Below are 24,069 nucleotides of genomic sequence, written 5' to 3' on the forward strand. Positions count from 1 at the left end.
AAATTACCTAATGCTGTTCTGAGTAGACAGCAACTTCTCAACAACGTGTAGTCTGATCTACAGTCGAACTAAGCCGCAATCTATCGAGACTCCGACCTCTACGTGATCCACCCAGTTGACTACGAACGGAAGAAATCCCCAAAACAGTTTTGAGAGTGAATTTCTTTGACGGCTGCTAGACCAAAACAAAGAAAAACGGGATACTTATATCCTTATTATTTATTTTTTAGGGTTTTTATTTATGAATTAAAATAAATATAATAATATTTTAAACCAAAAATTATAATTACATTAATTATAATATAATTTCGGTAAACCATATATTTATTTAAATTCATATGCTAACCTCGTTATGCGTACAACAACCTTGTACATAATGTGTTGGAAATCGAATTAAATTAATTCTATAATTAATTTAATTCAAGTGACACCTAAAAACAATACCAACTATGGTTTATTCCGTTCATTTTAACTATAGGGTGTGACCCTGTAGGTTCTTGTAACGTTAGCAGTAATACTAGAACGATTCCAATGTTACAAACAATGAGTGGCATCTAGCAATGCATCATTGCTACCTAAGTCACAAGAGATCATGATTCGACATAACCTTTTATGATTAACCTTTTATGCAATAATCCTTAAGTCCTTTATCTCTGGATTGGACACAAGTCATGGAATAGTCACACTTGTATAGTCCATTCCATGTTCCTTGATATTTTAAGCAGACTACGATATACAAATAAGTATGACATCTCATATCAACTTATTTGAGCATGGCCATGCATTTCTAGTCTCACTTAATTAAGTGGCCTAAGATATTACTCCCATTATGTAGGAGGGACTTATTCTATATCGACCAACTATATCCCTCTACATCGATTGTGGTATATCCAACACCAGCCTTTATAGAACAACCAGTTACGGTGTACGTTTGACTGTATCAAAATATACTACTCACGATGTTGGGATTATGATGATCTCAAGTCTGAGGATCATATACATATTAATCACTATGAGTAATGTCGTGACAATTACTTAATAATCCAAGAAACATACTCATAATGGGTTAGTCCAATATGTTGTTCTCTAACACACATATTCATGCATCGATTCTGATATTCCATATCAATGATAACTCTTTATCATCAATCAACTACATGTTAGTCTTAATGCATTATTGTTGTCCTATCCAACAATAATACTTGACTAAGGATCTTTTAAGAATAATCATATGATTCTTAGGACATTATTAGAAAACAGTTTATTTATACACACAGAAAAGAAACTGAAATAATAATGGTAACGCCTTATATTAATAAACATGATAAATCAAGTATGTTATTACAACCATCTCATGATTGATCTTTGGGCATACTCTAACATGTCCCTATTTTGTAAAGAAGACCTTTTTCAGAGGAGCACTGATCCTGAGTGAGATTGCTAATCCTATAAACTCAGATCCAATCAAGAAAAACTTCCTTTAAAAAAGAAAAAAGGACCGCAAAGGGCACTTTTAGTCAAAAAAAATGGAAAAACAAAAAAAAAGAAAATGGAGAGGCTAAGGGGGAAAACCCGTAAAGGGCACCTTAGGCCAAAGGGGATTTGAGTTGAAAACCCGAAAAGGGCGGCTCAAATATTGATTAAAGTGGGGCATGAGGTGATCAGAGCAACTCGAATTTTGATCATATTGGGGCATGTGGTAATCTTGTTAATGCCTGAATCAACAGGAAAGGATAGGTGACATCTTGGGGCATCGACAAAGCATTGTAGATCTCCTAAACACATGTCAAACTCAAAATGGTCTTCAGAAAGTTTGTACAGAGAAGTTCAAGCTGCGATATCTGGGGAATCCAATTCTCATATTATTTATATTGAATTTGTTGTTCTTGGAATACTTTTTCTTTTCCAAGATATACATTCCTAATCAATTTCTTTATTATACTTCTTTACTGTTTTTGATAATTTATTCATTCTGAGCTATGCTTAGAACCAACTTTATTCTTATCCATTGTCATGACCCTTTTATGCAAGCATGTTGCATTGGAATAATGATCAATGGACTAATAAAAATTTCACAAAGGAAGTTTTACATATTATTCTGAAAAGTTTCTAAATAATACAGGAACCTGAAACAGGACTATTGTTTAAAACGCACCAAATTTAAAGGTTGGAAATTTGAGAAGGAAGAGTCTAAATTTGGACTATTTCTTTGGATTTTGTGGTCAAATGCATTGATTGAACAAAATGACAAGATGTCGGGTTAATGACAAAGCTTAAATAAACAAGCAAACTATAATCATCAGGCAAGAGGAAGGGGTTACCTCAGAGAAGAGAGCCTTCATTTGCGCATGAGTTTTTGGTACGACACCCTAAGAATGGTGTAAGAAACCAGAATGATTCAGATCCTGTATCCTTGAATTGTGATAAGAGAGGATTGAGGAAAAGTCACATATTTCTACCCTTAGATTACAGTGGGAGAATGATGGTACAAATTTTGCACCCCAATGGATTAAACTTTGAGGTTTACAGTGGGGGGCAACCTGGCTAACTGTTTCTTCAGAAAGCCAGTCAAGCAAGAAGGCGTTGTAGCACGTCAATCACAAAGCCTTAATAAACTTCGAGTAATGACAAAGCGAAGTCATTCTCGGAAAAATAAAATTTTGCATTCATTCACACATGTCTAGTTAGGAGCATTTGATTCATTTTAATCATGCCACCCTAATCATTAGGCATAATTAGGTTCATTATACAGGTCGTGTTCCCCAAAGAACAGATCAGTGAAGAGTTCTAGATCTTATCTCCCTAAGATTACAGCGGATCAGATTGAAGCTAGTAATCCTATCTCCCTGAGATTACAGTGGAGCGGATTAAAATCAAGGATCTTATCTTTCTGAAGTTACAGTAGAGTAGATCGCATCAGGTCTTATCTCCTTGAGATTACAGTGGAATAGACCGAAGAATTTCAGATCTTATCTCCCTGAGATTATAGCGGAATAGACCAAAGAATTTTAGATCTTATCTCCCTGAGATTACAGCAGAGCAGATTGAAGCTAGTAATCCTATCTCCCTGAGATTACAGTGGAGTAGATTAAAATAAAGGATCCTATCTCTTTGAAGTTACAGTAGAGTAGATTGCATCAGGTCTTATCTCACTGAGATTACAGTGGAATAGACCGAAGAATTACAGATCTTATTTTCCCTGGCAGTGCAGTGGAATAGATTAAAGCCACATCAGTGAATCTTGCTTCCCCGACATTGCAGTTAAAAAGATTAAAGCTACAACAGCGAATCTTACTCCCCAGGTGATGCAGTGGAACAGATTAAAGCCACATCGGTGAATCTTGCTTCCCCGACATTGCAGTTAAAAAGATTAAAGCTACAATAGTGAATCTTATTTCCCAGGCAGTGCAGTGGAATAGATTAAAGCCACAACGGCGAATCTTGCTTCCCCGACATTGCAGTTAAAAAGACTAAAGCCATAGCGGTGAGTGTTACTTCCCTGGCAATACAGTGAAGCAGATTAAAGCCACAACGGTGAATCTTGCTTTCCCGACATTGCAGTTAAAAGGATTAAAGTCACAATAACGAATCTCACTCTCTCAGCCAGTGCAGTAGAGCAGATTAAAGCCACAATGGTGAATCTTGCTTTTTCGACATTGTAGCTAAAAAGATTAAAGCTACAACAGTGAATCTTACTTCCCAAGCGGTGTAATGGAACAAATTAAAGCCACATCGGTGAATCTTGCTTCCCCGACATTGCAGTTAAAAAGATTAAAGCTACAGCGGCGAATCTTACTTCCCTAGCAGTGCAGTGGAACGGATTAAAGCTACAATGGCGAATCTTGCTTCCTCGACATCACAGTTAAGCAGATTAAAATTGTGAGTTACAAATCCTATTTCCCCGACGTTGCGGTGGAGTGGATCGAAGCACCAATTCCTATACCTCTGAAGATGCAGTAGGATGGAATGAGGCTAATATCCCGCAGGACCAGGCAAATTTGGCCTTATTAAAGTCTTTGCTTCATTCCCGTTACACGACAATGAGCAAAGAGGGGCAGCTGAAATAACCCAAATTTGCTCGGCCCACATATATTTCAAAAAGAAAAAAAACAAATAAATAAAAAATAATAAAACCAAATAAAATTAATAAATAATAGAATCCAATTAAAAGTCCATTTACATCTGACCCATTACACTGGTCCGAATACTAAACTTAGACAAGACCCAGCTATACTGGCCCAAATAGCCCAAATATTTCCAGAAACCTTTAGGGTTTCTAGATTTTTCTGACACCGTAGCAGTCAGCAACTCTAGCACATCCGCGTGCCTCCAACCACCCCGCAGTGCACTGCATCTGCGCAACACGTGCACCTCAGCGCCAGGCTGGCTCCGTACCTGCAACAGACACACAAACAAACAACAAGAGAAAAGTAGAGAAAAAGAAAAAAAAAAGAGTTTTGTATTTTTTTCATTTTTGTTTTGAGGGCTATAAGAAAGCCTTTCAAAAACCTGTAACGGGGGGAATTTTTTCTTTTTCTCTTTTGCTTATCATTTGTACACACTCAAGATCAATACAAAGCAACAAAAAAAGCAAAAAATTGAAAAGAAAGGTGATTCTGGTTTTTTTTCTCGTTTCTGTTCTTCAACTTATTTTCTTATCTACGACTTGAAAGAAAATAAAAGGCGAGGGTTTACCTTTATGCCGGCGTTGGACTGCTGTTCTCTCCGTCGCAATCGGAGTCGAATGAGCGTCCGAAGAGCCTCTGAACGGTCGGGCATGAAACGACGCAAAGATATTACTTGAGGCTTCTAGGTTTTCTTTTGGTTTCAAATGAAATGATTAATAGTTATTATTTTTAGGTTTATTTTTACATATATGCGTGATATGAAACTATGCCGTTTAGCTGTCTTTGACCCGCGCGGTGACCCGACCCACTACTAACTCCTTTTATTTTATTATAAGATATTATTTTATGTTTTTAGATATTATTATTTTATTATACATTTCTATATTGTCTTAGTACAATTTATACCTTTTTTATTTCATATATGTATATATATACATTTAACTTCAAATTTTTTTTAAATAATATCTCAAGTTTATATATATATATGTATATCATATTAAATTATTTATAGTATACATATGTATATGTAATGATGTGCTATTAATTTCAAATTGAAATTTTACATTTTTTTTATGCACAAATATTTCGTCCATTTTAAATTTGCTACTCTACTTTACTTATTCTGACCTTTATATATTATTACTATACGTATACTATTATCTATATTAAGATTTTTGCTTATAAATTAAAATGTACATATTAATTCTAAGATTTTTTTTCTTTTTTTCTGACAATTCTTTTGTAAAGATTCATTTAAACATTTTCATTGTTTTTAGCATTATTATCCAATTTTTTTCCTTCACATTATTTTTTATTTGTAATCAAAATATCTTTAGGAAATTGATTATTATTTTGTATGGTATTTAATTATTAATATTGATATATTATATGCTTGTTTGCTCCTTAATGTAAATTTAGTTCGTTATTTATCTTTTACTTTATATTGCTATTCAATTATGTTGTTTGTAAAAGTTAGGTTTTATTAAAGCGCTACTACCATTGTATTTCATAATTTCAAAAAAGGACTTGATGTTTATGAGTTCTCGAGGGAATTGTGCCCTAACTTACTGGGCCTCAATTCTTCTCGATGAATTTAGATAATCAAGTATTCATTTTATTAAAACCATACAATTTTAAAACTAAGCATTTAGGATTTCAAAATGTTGAATCCTAACTTACTGGATGTGACATTCTGTTATCCCAATTTTAAAATAAAGGCAATGTTTGATGTTTAAGAACTTCGAGAAATCGAAACCTAACTTACTGGATTCTGATTTCTCGTTCGACTTAAATGACCAAACAACCTTCTCAAGATACATGAATTTTAAAATTTGAAAACTAAAAAGACATACTTAATTTTGGCGATTGAATTGTTACACCCTAACTCACTGAGTGTGGCAATTTATTTCTTCAAAATAAGTGCATCTCATTATTCAAGTTGGTTTATTCAAAACTTCAAAGGATCGTGTTTCAAAATCTTTTTAATTTTTTGACCTTAAGACATTAAACGATCAATTTGGTACCAATTTTGGGCGTTACGAGGGTGCTAACCCTTCCTCGTGCGTAACCGACTCCCGAACCTATTTTCTCGAAATTTGCAGACCAAAAATCATTTTCATGGTGAGCCGATCACACCTCAATAAAAGATCAGTGGCGACTCCAATTTTCATTTTTTAAAGTCGACTACTAATAAATTTTTGTTTTCAAAAATGGTTTCGACATAAGCACAGAGCCCTTTCCTTTATCAGTTACCCCAGTCAACAACTGAGTTAATTGAGCCATCATACTCCCTTGGGATTCCATCATTTTATCCATCATTTTTTGTTGAATCTTCTCAAACTGCTCTTTCATTTGTTGTTGAAGCTGATCTTGCATCTCCTTTTGGAATTGTTCTAGCCTTTCCATCCTTTGGTCCATATCTTTAGTTTTTGATCGAGTACCGTAGCGGTGTTTGGTAGGTTGGTTGGTTTCCAGATTAACTGAGGAATGACTTAAATTAATTAGAATCTTTTAGTATTTTTTAATGCATATGAAGCAAATGCAATGCATGAAATAAATGCAAAAAAAATCAATTCTAATTCGATTTCATTTAGAAAACTTTACTAGAAAGTAAATTTCTTTATATAAAACGGATACATGTACGGCCTCGCCCCTACACTCCGAGAAACAACGTCAATCTTTCATTCATCTGGATGTTTAAGACAAATCACGCGAATTTCCAATGGACGCCACTACTAACTCTTTTTTGCGTGATCCATTATCTGCCCGTCTTTGTAATGCTCATCTACTTCTTTAAATGTCGGCAGCTCTTGAATAATCAACTTAAATTCTCGGGCCATGAAGTAAAGTCATATACTTCTTCATCACCCTTCTTTTGTTGTGTTTCTTGGAATATATTCGGGCAGTCGTATTTCTTCCACTTTATCAAGAAACCATTTTTCCATGATAAGCTTTCCATCTAGCAACTGAATATGAACCGACACCTTTTATAATGAAATGAAATGCCATGTCATGCAATCAAAATAAAACACAAAAAGTCAGTATCATATATGAACATAGAATATAATCAAGAAATAATAAAACACCTAATAGGATGTCTACTAGGGTTCAGTGTAGCTCTACCTAGGGTGGATTCCTAAGGTTCATTATATGAGGTTCGGTTTCTAGGGCAAAGGTACCCGAACCAGCAGATTCCTCGATCTTCACCCATTATAGGCTCATATAGATCAAGTTTAGTTCAGGGGAACACATTTTCCCTATGACTATACGGAGATGAGAATCTCACGAAGGCATAGGTACCGATGTATTCCGAAAGCGATCCACTATCCTATACGGAGGTGAAAACCTCACGAAGGAATAGTTTATCACTCCCACTTAAAAGGGTAAAATTATTCAACTCATGTAATGTGTAATGCAAACAATACTTAAATCCATTAAGCAAGAAAATAATGAATGCAAAAGGATACCATGAATTTTTTTAAAAAAACATTTTCTCAACCATAAGACAAAAATCAATCAACTTTGTGGCTCGACTCTCTTATTTAAAAAAAAAAGTCCCCAGCGGAGTCGCCAAGCTGTCGAAACCATTTCTTTTTATTTTGGAAAAAAAGAAAAATTAGTTGTCGACTTTAAAAAAAAAACAAAAATTGGGAGTCGTCACCAATCTTTTATTAAGGTGTGATTGAATCACCTAAAAAATGACTTTGGTCTACGAGTTTCAGAAAAACGGATTCGGGAGTCAATTACGTACGAGGAAGGATTAGCACCCTCGTAACGTCCAAAAATTGGTACCAAATTGATTAATTAATTTCTTAAAGTCGAGAGTTAAAAAAAATGTGATCCTTAATTAAATTAAATTATTTATTAAGACTTTCTCATTTTGAAAAAAAGAAAAATATCACACCCAATGCGTTAGGGCACAACATTTTATTCTCTTAAAGATGAGTTAGTCCAAAACACTCGTGTAATAAAATTTAAGAAAATATCTAATTATTTAAAATTTATGAAGAAATCGCAGCCCAATACATTAGGGCACAATTTCCCAAAATCCCAAACATTCAATATTTCCTTTATTTTTTAAAAAAATCTTTGTCTCGAGAACTCAACGTGTCACATCCAATGCGTTAGGACACAACATATTGAATTCCCGATGACAAGTTTTATTTTGTTTGATTAAAGAGCAATTCTCGATTGTTAGATTTAACAAAGAAAATCGGAACTCAATATGTTAAGGCTCAATCTTCTCGAAAATCCTAAATACGAGTATTATCTCTATTTTGAAAAATTCTATTTTTAAATTCAAGTAAAACATGATGTAATGTTATATTGTATGTACAAATGCCAAAATAATAAATACAACAATAATAAATACATCAATGGCATAAAAATAATATAAACAAATAAATAAATGAAACTAATAAGCATAAAAAATAAACAATGACGATGCAAGAATATCAAATAAATAAACAAGATAAACAATAATATAAATGAAAACACAAATTAATAAACAAATGAAAGAACTAGATAAAAAAGAATAAAAGGTACATAATATACATATTGAACTTTTTTTTAAAAACATGCACGTGGATTTACATATAAAATATAGAATTATAAAATTTATATATATAGCAAAATCTATAATGTATTTATGAAAATAAAGAAAAATACGTAATTATACGTATATATATAATAAAAAATAAAAAAATAAGTAAGTATTTAATCGTTTTAAAAACATAAATATATATGTATAAATACAAAAATATTTATTAAAAAAATAAAATATAGAAAAATATTCATAAAAAATATAAATATATATACATATGTAGATAAAATAATAATAATTACATATATATAATAATTACATTATCAATTAATTAAAAAATAAAGAAGAAGAAAAAAAAACTAAATTGAACTGTAGACAAAAATCTGGGGCAAATTCGTAAATCATTGGAGGTAAAAGGACAGGACTAATTTGAATGCGCAAACAACAATGGAGGACCAAAAGGGAAATTAATCCCGCCTTCCAAAACACTGCGCAGCGACGGACCAAATAAAAATAAAAATAAAAATAAAATGTGCAACGAAATTTAAAAGAAATCAGCAATTTAATTTAAACACATTGAAAAATAGGGGGACCAATTGCACAAATTTCCCCACGCTACAAAACACGCGGATCTGGGACCAGATCGGGTCGGTGCGTGGGTTGGCCCCCAAAACGACGCCGTTTTGGGCGTCCAGGGGGCCTAATGAAACGGCGCCGCATTGCTTTATTATTTAAAAAAAAGTTCTCTTTTAAAAATTTTGATAGCCCACTTTTTTAAAACAAAAACAAAATGCTGCCCCCTTTTGCTCTGCTAGGGTTTCGACCCTAGCATCTTTGTGTCGCCGTGCCGCCGCTCCTTAGCCACTGCTCTACCAAGAACGGCGACATCTAGCCGACGAGGAGACCATGGACCTCCAGTAAACCCTTTCCTTTCTTTTTCTTATTACTTACTGTTTTATTTTTTTTTAAATTCAAAACGAAAAAAAAATCTACCTTCAATCCAAAATCTCTACTTGATATCAATTTCTTTATTGTTTTTCTATTTGATTCGTGAATCCCCCTTTTCTATTGCTATTTTTGTTAAAAAAGAAAATAAACATACCCAAGAAAAAGAATGGAATCGCAATCACCTTTTGATTTTATTACTTTTTGTATTCTCAGAACTCTGTATTCTCCCCCCATTTTTACAGATTTTAATTGGCTTTTTATAGCCGTAATGAAACAAGAAAATAAAGGGAAAAAAATATTCTATTATCTACTTGATTTGCGATTTTTTGATTTTCTTGCCTATACTGCTTGTTGCCTTTTGCAGGTACATGCTTGGAGGAGCGCATGCGAGCCATTTGCGGCGGCGTGCGAGGGTGAGATTGCTGCGGCGACTACTAGGGTTTTTGTTATACCCTTTGTGTTTTTTTTGAGCTAGCAAATTAGGGTTAGTAATTTGGGCCTTATTGAGCCGAATTATTTAGGCTATGTAAATGGTTTTTTAGTCAGGCCAAAATTGGCCTATTACAAAGAAATTTCAAAATTTTTTAAAAATTAATTAATATATATATATAACACAAAAAAGTCAAACAAAATCTGAAACATCTAAAAAAATTAACAAATCACAAAAAAAATGTAAAGCTATATAAAATTTCAAGAAATTTTAAAAATATATAATTTTATTTTTAAAAGATAGATAAGATACGAAAAAAACGAAAATTCAAAAAAAATCTAAAAAAATTAAAAAGCTAGAAAAAAAAATCTGAGAAGCTTCAAAAATATACTTTTTGTTTTTAACACAACAGTATTTAACTGGTGTGCAGTTGGCAGAAATTCAGAAAGTTCCGGACTCGCAAAGGATAATTGGCACTCCAACAAGCTCATGCAAGGGAAGTTATTTGATAGCTTTGGCGTCATGAAAGTAATTAATCAAAACTCCCCATAAAAGGAAGGCTTTTTCCCATTTCTTATGTATTATTCTTATAATTATTATAGCAAACATTAAATTTTAAATATAAACTTAATAAAAATTAAGTAAACTATAGAAATTTACACGGATTGTACATAAGTAAAAACTAAAAGAAAAAAACAATCAAATATAAGCAAGTTTTTTTGTCTCACTTCAAGGCTTTTTTATTTTTTATTTTAAAATATATATTTTAAATATTTGGAATTTTTTTTAAAGATTTCCATTTGTTTTGGTTTTATAAATCTTTTGAGATTTTTTTGACATTCTTTTGTATTTTTTCTATTTTGAAAATAAAAATATATTTTATTTAATTTATTGAAATTTTATATAATTTTCCATATTTTTTTCTGTTTTGTAAATTTTTTTTGAGATTTTTCTGGTTTTGATTGACTTTTTTTTGTACTTTTGTATTTTAAAAAATAAAATAAAATATTTTAAAATTTTTGGGAATTTTATATAATTTTTATTTTTTTTAGATTTTTGAGTAATTTTTTATTTTTTTTCAATTTTTTGAATTTATTCTAAAGAAAATACAAATTGGGTGACGTGACGCACTCATCATCTTTTTAACGTCATTAATGGCCGGGGAAAATTGATACCGAGTTGGAAACTTTAGGTACTAAATAGATACAAAAAATTCTTTAGGTACTAAAGTAATAATTGGGTGCAACTTTGAGGGGGCAAATAGTGCATTACCCAAAAATGAATTATTGATAAAAACTGTCACTATAAGCATCATAATCGTCGCTATATACTTAAAGACCTATTCCAAAGGTCAAATGGGATATACCTTGACGAAATGTATGGCATTGCTATAGGTTGTGTCGTATAAACATTTAGCAATTGTACATTCCCGTCAGTATACACCTTTTGATTTATATTGATGGTCTTTCTGCCAGTAAAAGTACTATCAATTATTTTCTACCCGTCATTTTAATAACCTCTCATTGCCAATTTATTATAGTTAGTACATTGTACAATTTTGTGACGATCATTACCAGGCGGATATTAAAAAGATTTAGAAAATTCATCTATTAACAATATTTAGTTGTTACTAGGGGTTAGCATTCGATCGAATCGAATCGAAAATTTTCGAGTTAATCGAGTTTTCGAATCTCATTTTGTCATTCTAACTTTATTTGAAGTTTTCTCGAATTGAGTCGAGTGAGATGGAATTCGAATCGAATCGAATCGAATCGAATATATTTGTTGGAGTTAAATTTAAAAAAAATAATTTTGGTCATTGTAACCACTGTCACCTGTCGTAATAAAAATTGTCCACTTTAATTAAAATTTTTATTAACTTTCATCACCTCATAATTTATTTATTAATTTTTTATATACTGGTTAGCTTCTTTACTTGCTTAGTTGTTTCAATTATCTTCAGATTCTTGTCACTATGAATTTTGGAATTAAAAAAAATATTAAATGTAAAAATATGATTTTTTAATAAAAGTTATTTTAAAAATAAAATGTGAAATTGATACCAATATAAAATTTTAACACGAATATTTTATGGCATAATTAATAATTCAATTTTAATATAAATATTCAATATGACTAAACAATTCAATAATATAAATAATATAAAATATGAAATTTAATTTAATAATATAAATAGTAGATATAAATAAAATTATTACTATTTATGTTTAGTGATTTTTTTGCATAATTTGATTTTTTATTTGAGAGTAAAGGGTGAGAAGTAAAACTTTAGGGGGAAAATAAAAAGTTTTGGAGAATAAAAGTTTGAGGGAAAGTAAATAGGGGGAGTAAAATTTTGGAGGAAAAATATTTAAAAAAATTGGAGGGGGAAGGGTTTAGGGTAGATGGGAGGTGGAATGAGAAGGGAATAAAAGTTTTAGGGGAAAAGTGGGAGGGAGTAAAAATTTTGGGGGGAAATAAAAAGTTTTGTGGGTTTTTGGGAGTAAAATTTTGAGAAAAAGTAAATGGGAGAGTAAAATTTTGGTGGGAAATGGATTTTAGGTAGATTGGGGGGTTGGGAGGGAAGGGGAGTAAAAGTTTTGAGGGAAAAGTAAAAATATTTGGGAGTTTGGTGTAAAAATGTAAAATATTATATTTTGATATTCGAATTATTCGAGTTATTCGAATTCGAAAACTCAACTCGATTCGAACTTGAAATTTGAAAAAAAAAATTTGAGTTGATTCGAATAACTCAATTAACTCGAATAACTCGATTCGTTTAATTCGAAATTTGAATTTTTTAATTTTTTTTGAGTCGAATCGAGTTTTGCTCACCCCTAGTTGTTACTATATAATATATAGGTAACTACCATAAAGCAAGTACACACATATATATATTAGAAGTTAGAAAACTAATCTAACTTAATAAAAAAATCATGAACTTGTTCATCAATGGTAAGCGTTCATTTCATCTTTGTAGTTCCATACTGTAGCACCCTATACTCGATCCAATCGTCGAGTCCGAGTTTCAAAATGCCACATCCATTGCCGAAGCAAATACAATTTCATTTTCAATTTAATTCAATGATTAATACATGTTATTAAACTCATTATATACTTACAACATGTTATATAATCGAATTTGGGCTTTAAACGAGCTTACAAAAGCTCTTTCAGTAAATCAAGGTTGGTGTCAATTTCTCATTGCGACGTTAAGGGTTCATTGTTGTGACGTGACATACTATTTTCAAAATATCCATATGGTACCAATATATATCAACCTAACAAAAAATAACCAATGCTTATCTAATCAATTTAAGCATAATACCTACTTCAAACACTTCATATACTACCTTTGATATATCTTTACCATTCAAACTTATCAATTTAACCATTCATAATTCAAAACCAATCTTAATACATATGACCATTTACACCATTCAACCATTTAAATCATTTACCATATTCATGAGAACTTTAACATTTCATATTCTTAAATTTCAAAATGACATTTACCAATTCAAGGTTCCAAAACAACCATTTACACTATAAGACTGACTTAACCTTAGGTACATGTTACATATCAAAACATAAAGGGAACTATACAAACTTTGTTGAGTCGAGAGTTATTGCTGAAATGTTGGATCACTCCTCAAGTCTTTAAGATTTGATAATACCTGCATATGGGATAAACAAACTGTACGCTGAGTGATAAAACTCAGTGGTACTTTCATGATTCAATTTATATAAACAGAAGCATGGACATGACAAGAGTATAATCAATGCATGATTAAGTTTCAACCATTTCAATTATATTTTCATGACTCATATTCCAATTTCATATACTATCTCAGTTGGTAAATCAAGATAAACATTTCATGTCATACTTTTTAATAACAAAATAAAATCATTTTCATAACAATTCATACCAACTCAATCCATCATTCATGTATATAAGTATATGCCAACTTGATAGTCTATCACATTTGATAATCCCTGTGAACATATAACATTGCGCCTTCAATTAACAATTCTAATTCACTTTCATTTAATGTCAAATGATCGTTCATTTTACGATCTCATTCTGTCTCGAGTCTATTGACTCATTCATTTCCAAATCGGCCCCCAAAGCTCGTTTTTAACTAGTTCACATGATCTTTCACATGCAGTCAATTATCATATTTCATATCTCATGTGTATATATATACAAAGTTCAATCGCATTTCACATCAATAACCGTTTAGCCAATTTACGTTTTATAACCCCTATTGATAGCCTTTCACATGTCCACTCCACATTTCACATTTCACATGTCCACTCCACTACCTTAGTTTTCCACAACCAAAGATTTTTCTCAAACTCACTAATTTGATAACATTTGAGGATAAGGTTTAACATTACAAACACCCTTAAGGTTTCTACCTCAACCTTAAGACACAAACCCTCTAAAAGAGATACAAAGAAGCAAGCAAAAAAAATAATCCTTACAAGATCAAAGTGTTAGCAAATTAAGCTCAATTACAAGGAAAAACACTTGAGCTAATAGAATAGCAATGAAGCTCACAAGTGTATGAAAGAAAAGTATGAAAATATTTTGCACAAAGGTTGTTTGATTGATCTTTTTGCATGGATATACTTTCTTGTTGTTGTAGGACCTTTAGAAGATGATATTTATACCCTCTCATTCATTTCCAACTGTTGGGGTTGTTGTGGAAATTAATAGAGCTGTTAGGATGAAAATACCAGTGCATTTAATTCACTTGCAACAAAAGGTATCGATATTATTTGGAAAAGTATCGATAATTTTAACATTTAATGCCTTGATTCAGTGACTGTTAAAACCGATAAAATTGATACTAGGATAAAATTATCGATACCAAATAAAAGGTATCGATACAGGATCGATACTTAATGAATACCTCAAAATGGCAGAATGTTAATTTCGTATTAATACTGAAAAATGTATCGATAAAATGTGTCAAAATCGATACATTTAAAATTTATCGATACCTAACAAAAAGGTATCGATACCGTATCGATACTTGGTAACTCATTTTCAAGTTAGTAGCCTATTTTGGTATTGATTTCTATAAATTTATCGATACCTAACAAAAAGTATCAATAGTGGATCGATACTTTATCGATACTTTTTGGGTTGGAGCATTTTTTACTTGTTTGAAAATCTTTTGGAGTGTTGTTTTTAATTTACTTGGCCTTGAAAAATTTCTAAGTATAAATTTGACATTTTTTTATTTTAGAAATAATTTTGAAGTACAATTTTACCAAGTGTTAATTAAATAATTTTTATTCAAAACATAGTATTTATTATATCAAAAGATTTTGTCAAATAAACCTCGGGTAAACACTAAGAGTAGGCAAATGAATGATCCTAAGCGTCCTATGAAACAAAATTTACAGCATGTTTGGTTGGGTGTATTGGCATAGCCTTTACACCCCTAATTGGTGGGCCTCACTTAATCCCCTTTTAATCCTTTGTTTGGTTCAGTGTATTACTATTACAGGTCTAATACATTACAGACCTAATCCCCAAAATCCACCAATTTCTATTACGGAAGAAAAGCTCAATTTTGTTGCGTATTAAGTTCTCCCCATTTCTTCTACCCTGTTTTACCCTCCTAATTGCTTCTTCTGATTTCTTCTGATTCCATAACTTTTTCCTTCCTTTCAGCCGCCACAACTGCTTCTTCTTTATCACTCATCAGCAGATTGCTTCTTCTTCTTCATCCACTCGACCCTTTTGCTGTTTCATGGTGGTAACCGCTTGATTCTCAACTTATTGGCTCTCCAACAATGGGAACAAAGACTCCAAACTTCGCCACTTTACCGGAAATGATATTCGGTGAAAGTTGTTTGGTTCTCCTAAAGACGTCGCAAGCGGCAACAATATTCGTTTCAATGGAAGGCAACTGATTGCATTATTTTCTTTTGTCTAAAGAGTCATGCCAAGTTCTTGGTTTCTTTTACAATTTTGGGTAAGTGGGTGACTACAAAATGCTTTTGATTATGCAAATCTATGTGGTTGACATTTTCTTAACCATCTCTTCATTTTTTCACTCTGTATCCTGGAAGAAATGCTAATTTCAGGTTCATCTGGTTGCTTGAAAAACTCTTAATACATAAGCCACTGCACTCTTTTTCTCTCCTGAATTGATTTCCCCTTTCAGCCACTTACTGGTTGATGGAGTGGTACTTAGATTGTGGGACACCCGCATCCATTGTATTTTTGGTGGGAGTGCACATCCTGCCATTCTTCGAGAAAGATGTTGGAAGGAAGGCACATATGAATCTTTATCTACTGTAAGTATATAATCATTGACTTCCTCTCTGGTTTTTCGTGTTTGCCTATGCCACACTAGCATGTTCACTTTTATATGTGTTTACTTGGGAATATTATCTGTCATACTTGTTAATTTCCTTGTAAGTTAAAGTGACAAATGTTATTACCTTGTTACTGCAACTTTAAAATGTACCATTTCAAGTAGCTACTCTCCCCTTCTCCTTTTGGTGTGATTAGGGGTCAAAAAGTATACCTCGAGAGGCATTATTTCCAATGGTGCACCATTGACCCTTTTGTCGGTGCACCGTTGTCCGACTGGTGGTAGCCAAGATGAAATGTTATGACAATACCAATTGCTCTACTGGAGAAGATAGTACTTCAAAGCCAGGAAAATCAAGAAAGCCAAGAAAGCTTTGGATTTCATAAAAGTATCCATAGGAGGACATGGTGGGCACCCGAATTCAGATATTAAGATTCATACTTTAATTTTTTTTGACAGTTGACTTGTTATTGCTTGGTTTTAATTCATAGGATCAGTGATGGACATCATTCAGCTTCATTGTTTAGTTTCTGGCATTGGTGCTCATGACATAGGCAGAGTAAGTAGAGATTTGATCATCTTGTATCTCTATACTCACTGCATTTTCATTCAATGGTATATTGACTCATTGATATACATTTCATGTTTCATTTAAAAGCTAGTGATTGATCACCTGATTTCTGATTTTTATTAATGTTAATCAGAAAGATTGTTTTTTCCTTATAACTTAGGCTTTTATGTTGATGTAAGACTAGGTGGTTGGTATTTTCTGTGCATTGTCTTTTAGAATTATATAACTTTGATCTCTAGTGGTCTCAATGTCAAGGTTGTGACCAATGCAAGACAAAATTTATCTAACGTTATAAATGTGCTTTTCAGCGACAGGGTTTAATGAATTGTAGTATAAGTAAGCCAAAACCTAGAGTTTAAGCTTTGACTTTAGAAATTTGCTACTATCAGGAGAACGAAGACAACAAAGAGTGTAGAGGGAATAAATGGCAGATTCCCTTCTGCTGAAAACAAGGAACAAGTAAGCTTTTGATTTCTTCTGCTGAATGCTTGCTTTATATTGTAGTTGAACTAAGATCTTGAGGCAGTACTGCAACTTGTCAACAAATATGCCTTCTGGTTTTTGGTGCTTTAGAGGAAACATGTGCTCTTGGCAATTTAGCCTTCCTGGAGAGGTAAATTACTTTTGATTCATTGTGATTTTTTAGCAACCTTACCTCATGGCCTTCTTTTTCCTGATTTATCAATGCATCATATAAATCCAGAATTGGCAGAGATTGCTTTTTCCCTTAACTTGTGGAATGGACACATGAAGTTGGAGGTTATTTTCAATGGCAACTTTAGACAGTATTCGTTTTCCTGCTAGATTGGTGAGCTATTTTGTTTGAAGTGAAGAATTGGTTTCATGGAAGGCCAATTGGAGTTGAGAGTAGGATGAAAGAGATATTGTATCGGCTTGAATTTCTTCTATTGAATGCTTGCTTTATATTTTTAGTTGAAGTGAGATATTGAGGCAGTACTTCCACTTAATTCAGAATTGTTGTAAATTCAATCGAGTTGTTGATGATAATTCGATATGGTTATGTTTTTATTTTTATTTTTTAGAGTTCAATTCTTACCCACTTATTAAATTTTATTAGTTATAATTATTTTAAATTTTATTAAATCATATATTTTAATTAAAATATATTTAATATTAATTATTTCAAATTATCTTTTATAGTATCATATATTATGATTTGAGTAAATTCATATAAGAATATTAATTATTAAGAATTTTATTAAATTATATATTTTAATTATAATATATTTAATAATAATTATGTTAATTTATATTTTATAGTATCATATATTATGATTTGAGTAAATTCATATAAGAATATTGATTATTAAGAATTTTATTAAATTATATATTTTAATTATAATATATTTAATAATAATTATGTTTAAATATGATTAAATTATTTATTATTGATATTAATAATCTTATTAAAATTTAAATAACAATAACAATAATCATTTACCCAAATAAATTTATGCTAAGGGTATTCTAGTCATTTTAATTTTTTCCATTATGCTATTACACCTCTATTTTATTACGCCTCTATTCCAATACAGCGAACCAAACGTGCTGTTAATATAGTTTAATATGTCTTGGGGGAACTGCAAGGGTTTTCTTAATCAAATCTGAGTTAGGGCGGAAACATGCTTTTAATGTTGGGCCATGGGCTACTTTTTTTTCGGACCTATAAGATCTTCCTTTTATTTTCACGACTGCTGATGCAAATGTTCAAACCAAGAAAAGCGTTATGTTTCTTTGTGGCTTAACAGTTGGAAGTAAATCTGGGAATGGTCTGTGCCTGCTATGGTTTAAAGTTAAAGTTTACTCATTATTTGAGGGTTTAATATAATAACATTGTTTTTATATTAATATCTACACTATATAATTTATATCAGAAAATGCAACTATTTATGACTCAACCACAAATTTTTAATATACCATAAATGTAAACCTCAAAGGTTTCTTGAAAACGGGGCTCGGCAAGTATCCAAAATGTTGCACCCCCTATTTTAATCTACTAAACGCTTCCCACACAAAAGCAAGCCAACAGTGGCTTGAAAGCAGCTAATAGGAAGAATGGGAAACTGTTTCTTCTGATAGTTTGCTACTAGATACAACCCCTAAACAAAATATTTGGATACTTCCACTGTGTCGATAAAAGCATCATCATAAACTCTATCCTCGTTTGACAAAAGGTAACTTGCTGATGAAACTGCTTCTTCAAAGTGCTTTGTTTCGAGGCCTCAATCTTCTAGCAATACAGTCCATATTAGTTCCAGAAGTACTATGCTTCAGGTTGGCCTTGGACTCCTTCCGTGATGATATGTTTTCTGCAGCCTCATCTGATACACTCTCATTTGCGCCTAGCAACCCTTGTTCATCACAATCCTTGCCTAGTTGACGCCTTTGCTTCAGTCTTGTAGCATTACTGTCGAGGCTATTTCCAATAGCAGATGCAGGCCTCTTTATAGGATTTGGACTACTCTCTGACACGGCATAGCCTTCATCATGGGTCCGGTCACTTCCCCACACCTGTTTTAGTCTTCCAGCAATACTGTCAGGGGTTGATTCAATGGAAGATGCATGCTTCTTTTCTGGTCTGCTTTCCGTTGTCACATGACTATCATCAGGTTCTTTGTCAGTGAAATCCAACTCCTTTTCATGTTGACATATGAATTCATCATCTCTCTTGTTCCTGAAATCAAGGTTGATCTTTGTAGACTCCCCTTTCTCAAACTCTGTTTCATTCTTTGAGAATAGCAACGGTTTGCTTGCAGGATTTTGATGGATAATCGAAGTATTTGGTTCTGGGTATGCTTCTTGTTCTTTTTTCTCACTGCTCAAGCCATCCTCTCCAGATTGAGGCTTTGATGTTACAAGCTGATTATTATCGACAGCAGGAGATTCTTCTGAAGGCAATTCCGGAGCTGGAAAGGAAAGTGACTTCTTAGCAGAAACTTTATCAGTCTTATCTGGGTTCTTTTCAACATTGGTTTGCACACACCGGGTTTGGATGAGATAATGTGCAACTGACTTGAAGCCCATTTTTGTTATCTGGAAGGTGGATAAAGAAGCTTAGACCTTTAGAAAAAATTAAATGTCTCTCAGCAACATGCACAAAAGATGGGACCTTTTTTTTTATCAATGCAAATGATGACTTACCTTCCTATAAAGAGAGCCAGTAGGGGCCCATCCTTTTGCTTGCCGGCATAAACTACAGTTGCAAATCCCACGGCAGACCGGGCAAACCCAATTTGGGTTCTCATTGGCTTCAAGCACATGCTCCCCATATCTGCACATTTAGAATGCAAATTACAAACAAAACCACCACTAGAAAGAAATAACTATCTAGAACTAAAAGTTCAGAAAGATCTATAAGATAAGATTCTAGCCAAAAGCTCGAAACATCAATATTTAGTGACATATGAACGGATATCTACAACTGCAGGACAAAACGAAGGACAGGGGTTAAGTAACGCATACACATTAACAAAATTTCATACCTCATGTATAAACAATCTCCACAGAACTGTCCTTGGACCATATTGCATTTGCTACAGTTAGTACGATGACCAAGTGTTTTCTGCCTGCAACATAGCATTTTCCATCTTGTGACTAAATGAGATCAATTTAACAGCTTAGAGTCATGGTACAACATTTTTAGAAGTAATATACGAATAAAATATTATTGTCAAGCAATGAATAATGGGTGCTGACAATGTGCAAGCAGAAAGGAGAAGAAAAGGTAAGAAGACTGTCACAATTCACAATTCAAATGTTTCTCAAATTAACAAAGTAATAGTTAGAAACTGAAAGGCTATCATACAATTTAAACCAAGTTAATGTCTATAGTTCTTATGTGACCATTGAAAATGATCAGATCAGAGGCAATGTGACTTAGGGGAGAACAAATAATCAAGCAAAGGATCCTGCGTCTCAACACAACTACAAGTGATTACAAGGAATTCAGATAAAAAGCAGTTTAAAAAGGGATAGTTCCTTTCCAAGCTCACATTCATTTTCGGAAGATGAAGGCGAAAAAACTAGAAAACTGAAAATTTGTATAGCCTAATCAAACTGTTCCCTTTTAGTTGAGCATGAAGTTAAAACTATTGATGTTGGCGGATAAGAATTGAAATTTGTTGTGCAGCCATATCATATTTCCATGGAAGATATAATGCAGATGGAATAAGAAAGATTCCTAAACCTGCATTGATGACAAGTCTTTCCTTTGACGGAATCATAAATCCGTCTGCCATCACGTCCATATCCATCCACAAAAAGTGTCCAGCTCCTCTCAGTGTTACCCAAAAGCCTCTCATGCGCTTCTGTATACACCTCTGATTTCCCTATCTTCAGTTCCACATCCTCGAAAAGCTCTTCTTTTTTTGCGGAAACCGCCTCTGAATAGATCACTGGAGTAGTATTTTGCAACCTAAACAAATCCATCAAAATATCAATTAGTTCTGAACTTGCAATATTATCCGAAATTATAAGCTTCTTCCTTTATTTTCCTTTTTTTTAAGTAAAAAGGAAAAAAATATAAAAGATATATATATTTTTTCTTTCATAGAGATTTTGGTAGTGTCTGCTTCTACTTAGGTCCAATGGGTATTCAAAAAGCCATATGGAAATAAAATACACAAGGGCAACAATGAAATCACCTCGAGGAGCGGCGGAGTTGGTCAGATGACGGCAAGGGAGAAGACAGAGGTGTAACTAGCGGCTTACCGCCAACACGAGGACGGCCACGCCTTGAAGAGAGGCGAGGAGTGGAGTTGTGGAGGGAGTTGGAGAGGTCTTTGAGACCAAGCTGCTGCATCCTTTGAAGGTTTTCTTTGATCCGTTCTTCTCTGGACTGCTCATACAATGAGATTTTAGGGGTTTGGATTTTGCAGTCATTGTGGGGTTGTAGATGATATTGCTTATCAGAGTTGTTTTGTGAGGATTCAAGTGGTTGGGTCTCGTTTCCTATTGCTGCCATTGTTCTCTGCTTCTTTCTCTCTCTCTTGCTTTGGTGTCTCTTTTCAAGGTCTCTCGAGTCTCAACGGTCAAGTTTCGAGCCCTTATGGGAGTGGGGAACAGGGAGACCGAGAGTTGGCCAGTAAATTAATTAATTAATTAATTAAAATTATACTGTACTATTTTAGCATTTTCCATAAAAAATATTTATTATTTTAACATTCCGGTTATGATTATACATATATATTTAAGATGATAATTAGAATTAGGTATAACCCTTCTTTAACTTATAAATAAGAAGATAATGCGTTTTAATATACTTGAAGCTTTACATTGACAACAATGTCAATGTCAAATGAGTTAAAATTCAATCGACTAATTTTAATGAATTAAAAGTTGATGACTTATCAACAATTTTTTAAATTCACTACTACATTATCAGGATATCAAATATAAATATAAATATAAATATAAGAATGGATTATTATTAATTAGAAAGAAAAAATTCCACAACTAGGACCTTTGAAATATAATTAAAAATAAATAAATAGATGCATCTTGGGTGGGATTATTATCAGTTTCCTTTATACGATTAGTAGAAAGAAAAAAAATTCTACAAGTAGTATATTTATCTTTAAAATATACTTAAAAAATAAATAAATGGACACATATCCCCTTCTAATAATCTCTACTTATGAAATTTTTATGAAATAATAATTTACCCAAAATAATCTTATTGGAATGTGGAGTTTGAAGTAACTAAATTAAAGCCATTAGGATTTCACCTGGAATGCGTGGGCCTAGCCGTACATCTCAAAGTAAAAATGATGAAAGCAAGATGAGGTTAGGAGGAGAAAAGCATTGATATCTTGACTAGGGATTGCTTTCATTTGGGCTTTTGGATCCTCAAATATCAGCCCAAAATAATAGCAAGTAAGCTTTGAAACTCATGAAGAATAGCAAGTAATTGAAAAATTATAAGAGGAATAAAACCCACTTGAGATGTATAATTATGATGCGAGGACACCTTGTCACTCGTGCATTCCTTTGTGTATAATGTATTTCGATAGTCTTGAACCAATGTGTAACACCTCGTACCTACTTCAGAGGCCCAATCTAAATATGAAGCATTACATATGTTATTTAAGCAACTCGATCAATCAATTATTCATCTAAATGTCAAGTTATATGCATGCATATTAATGTTTCAAACATTTTTACATCACTATAAATAAAAATTTATTGAAAAAGAACAAAGATAACAAAACATGCCCTTACATCTCGAGACAATAAGTTAATGTCTCGAGATATTAGTCCCCCGAAACCAAATTTTGAATTTGTTTTGTAGGTCTTGAGACTTAGGGGTTATGTTTCGAGACCTATCCTCATGTCTCCAGACTTAGGGGGTATGTCTAGATACCTAGTCGCCTGTCTCGAGACTTTGGGTCTTTAAGGTGCAGTTTAGCTATTGACTTCGAATGTCTTAAGACAAAAGGACCTTTATCTCGAGACTTACCTGCCATATCTCAAGACTTATTCTCGAAAAATCATCCTATCTTGAGATAGTTCGTTCTGTATCAAGACCTAGTGCTCAAAACTACATATAAAGGCTAAAAAGTGAAGAAAACTTAACAAAAACATGCTCAAAATATACCCAAATGACCCGAAATGATACCAAACATATAGCCAACATATTTAATTCTAAAACACACACCTCTAACCAAGGATGACAATAAGGTTGAACGATTTTTTGCCCGCCTCAAACCCCATTGGTTGTAAGTAGTGCTATTTTGGGAAAATATGAGCTAGATTTTACAGAATAAATAAAATGTGATTTATTAATGTTAGTAGAGAAGGTGGTAGAAAATCAAAAAATTTAAAAGACTGATATACTGAGAATTATTAATATGGTGTATAGACTAATTTGTAAAGTTGTGAAAAGTGTTAAGGTCAAAGTGTGAAATCTAAAGTATAAAAGGATGAAATTGAATTGGTGAAAATGTAAAAAGACAAGGAGTGTTATTTTACCAAAGTGCATAGTGACTCAAGAGAGGGATTTTAAAGATTTTTAATGGGCAACAAGGTAATTTGGTAAAAAGATAATTATTAGATTAGGAAAAATTAGAAAAACAAAGAAATGTTGGGGCCAT

At 32.5% G+C, this 24,069-nt stretch overlaps 1 protein-coding gene across 1 annotated transcript; it reads right to left on the reverse strand.

The window, feature by feature from the left end:
* Positions 1-18,868: 18,868 nt before the first annotated feature.
* On the reverse strand, positions 18,869-22,044 carry LOC107913130 (uncharacterized). Its single transcript, XM_016841600.2, has 5 exons — positions 21,622-22,044; positions 21,165-21,392; positions 20,461-20,544; positions 20,120-20,249; positions 18,869-20,011 (listed from the first exon to the last, which is right to left on the reverse strand). Exons 1-5 carry the CDS (start codon positions 21,939-21,941, stop codon positions 19,178-19,180), a joined length of 1,596 nt encoding a protein of 531 aa, XP_016697089.1. The 5' UTR covers positions 21,942-22,044; the 3' UTR covers positions 18,869-19,177.
* Between the last annotated feature and the right edge of the window lie 2,025 nt (positions 22,045-24,069).

Source organism: Gossypium hirsutum, chromosome D11 (genome assembly GCF_007990345.1).
Source record: "Gossypium hirsutum isolate 1008001.06 chromosome D11, Gossypium_hirsutum_v2.1, whole genome shotgun sequence".
NCBI lineage: Eukaryota > Viridiplantae > Streptophyta > Magnoliopsida > Malvales > Malvaceae > Gossypium > Gossypium hirsutum.

Bases quoted from the DNA above. Each gene is read 5' to 3' on its own strand.
- LOC107913130 (XM_016841600.2), bottom strand. From the start codon at position 21,941: ATGGCAGCAATAGGAAACGAGACCCAACCACTTGAATCCTCACAAAAC. The intron at 20,250-20,460 runs GTATGAAATTTT...CTAAATGTGCAG, and splicing joins GGAGATTGTTTATACATGAG to ATATGGGGAGCATGTGCTTG. The intron at 20,012-20,119 runs GTAAGTCATCAT...TCCACCTTCCAG, and splicing joins CTGGCTCTCTTTATAGGAAG to ATAACAAAAATGGGCTTCAA.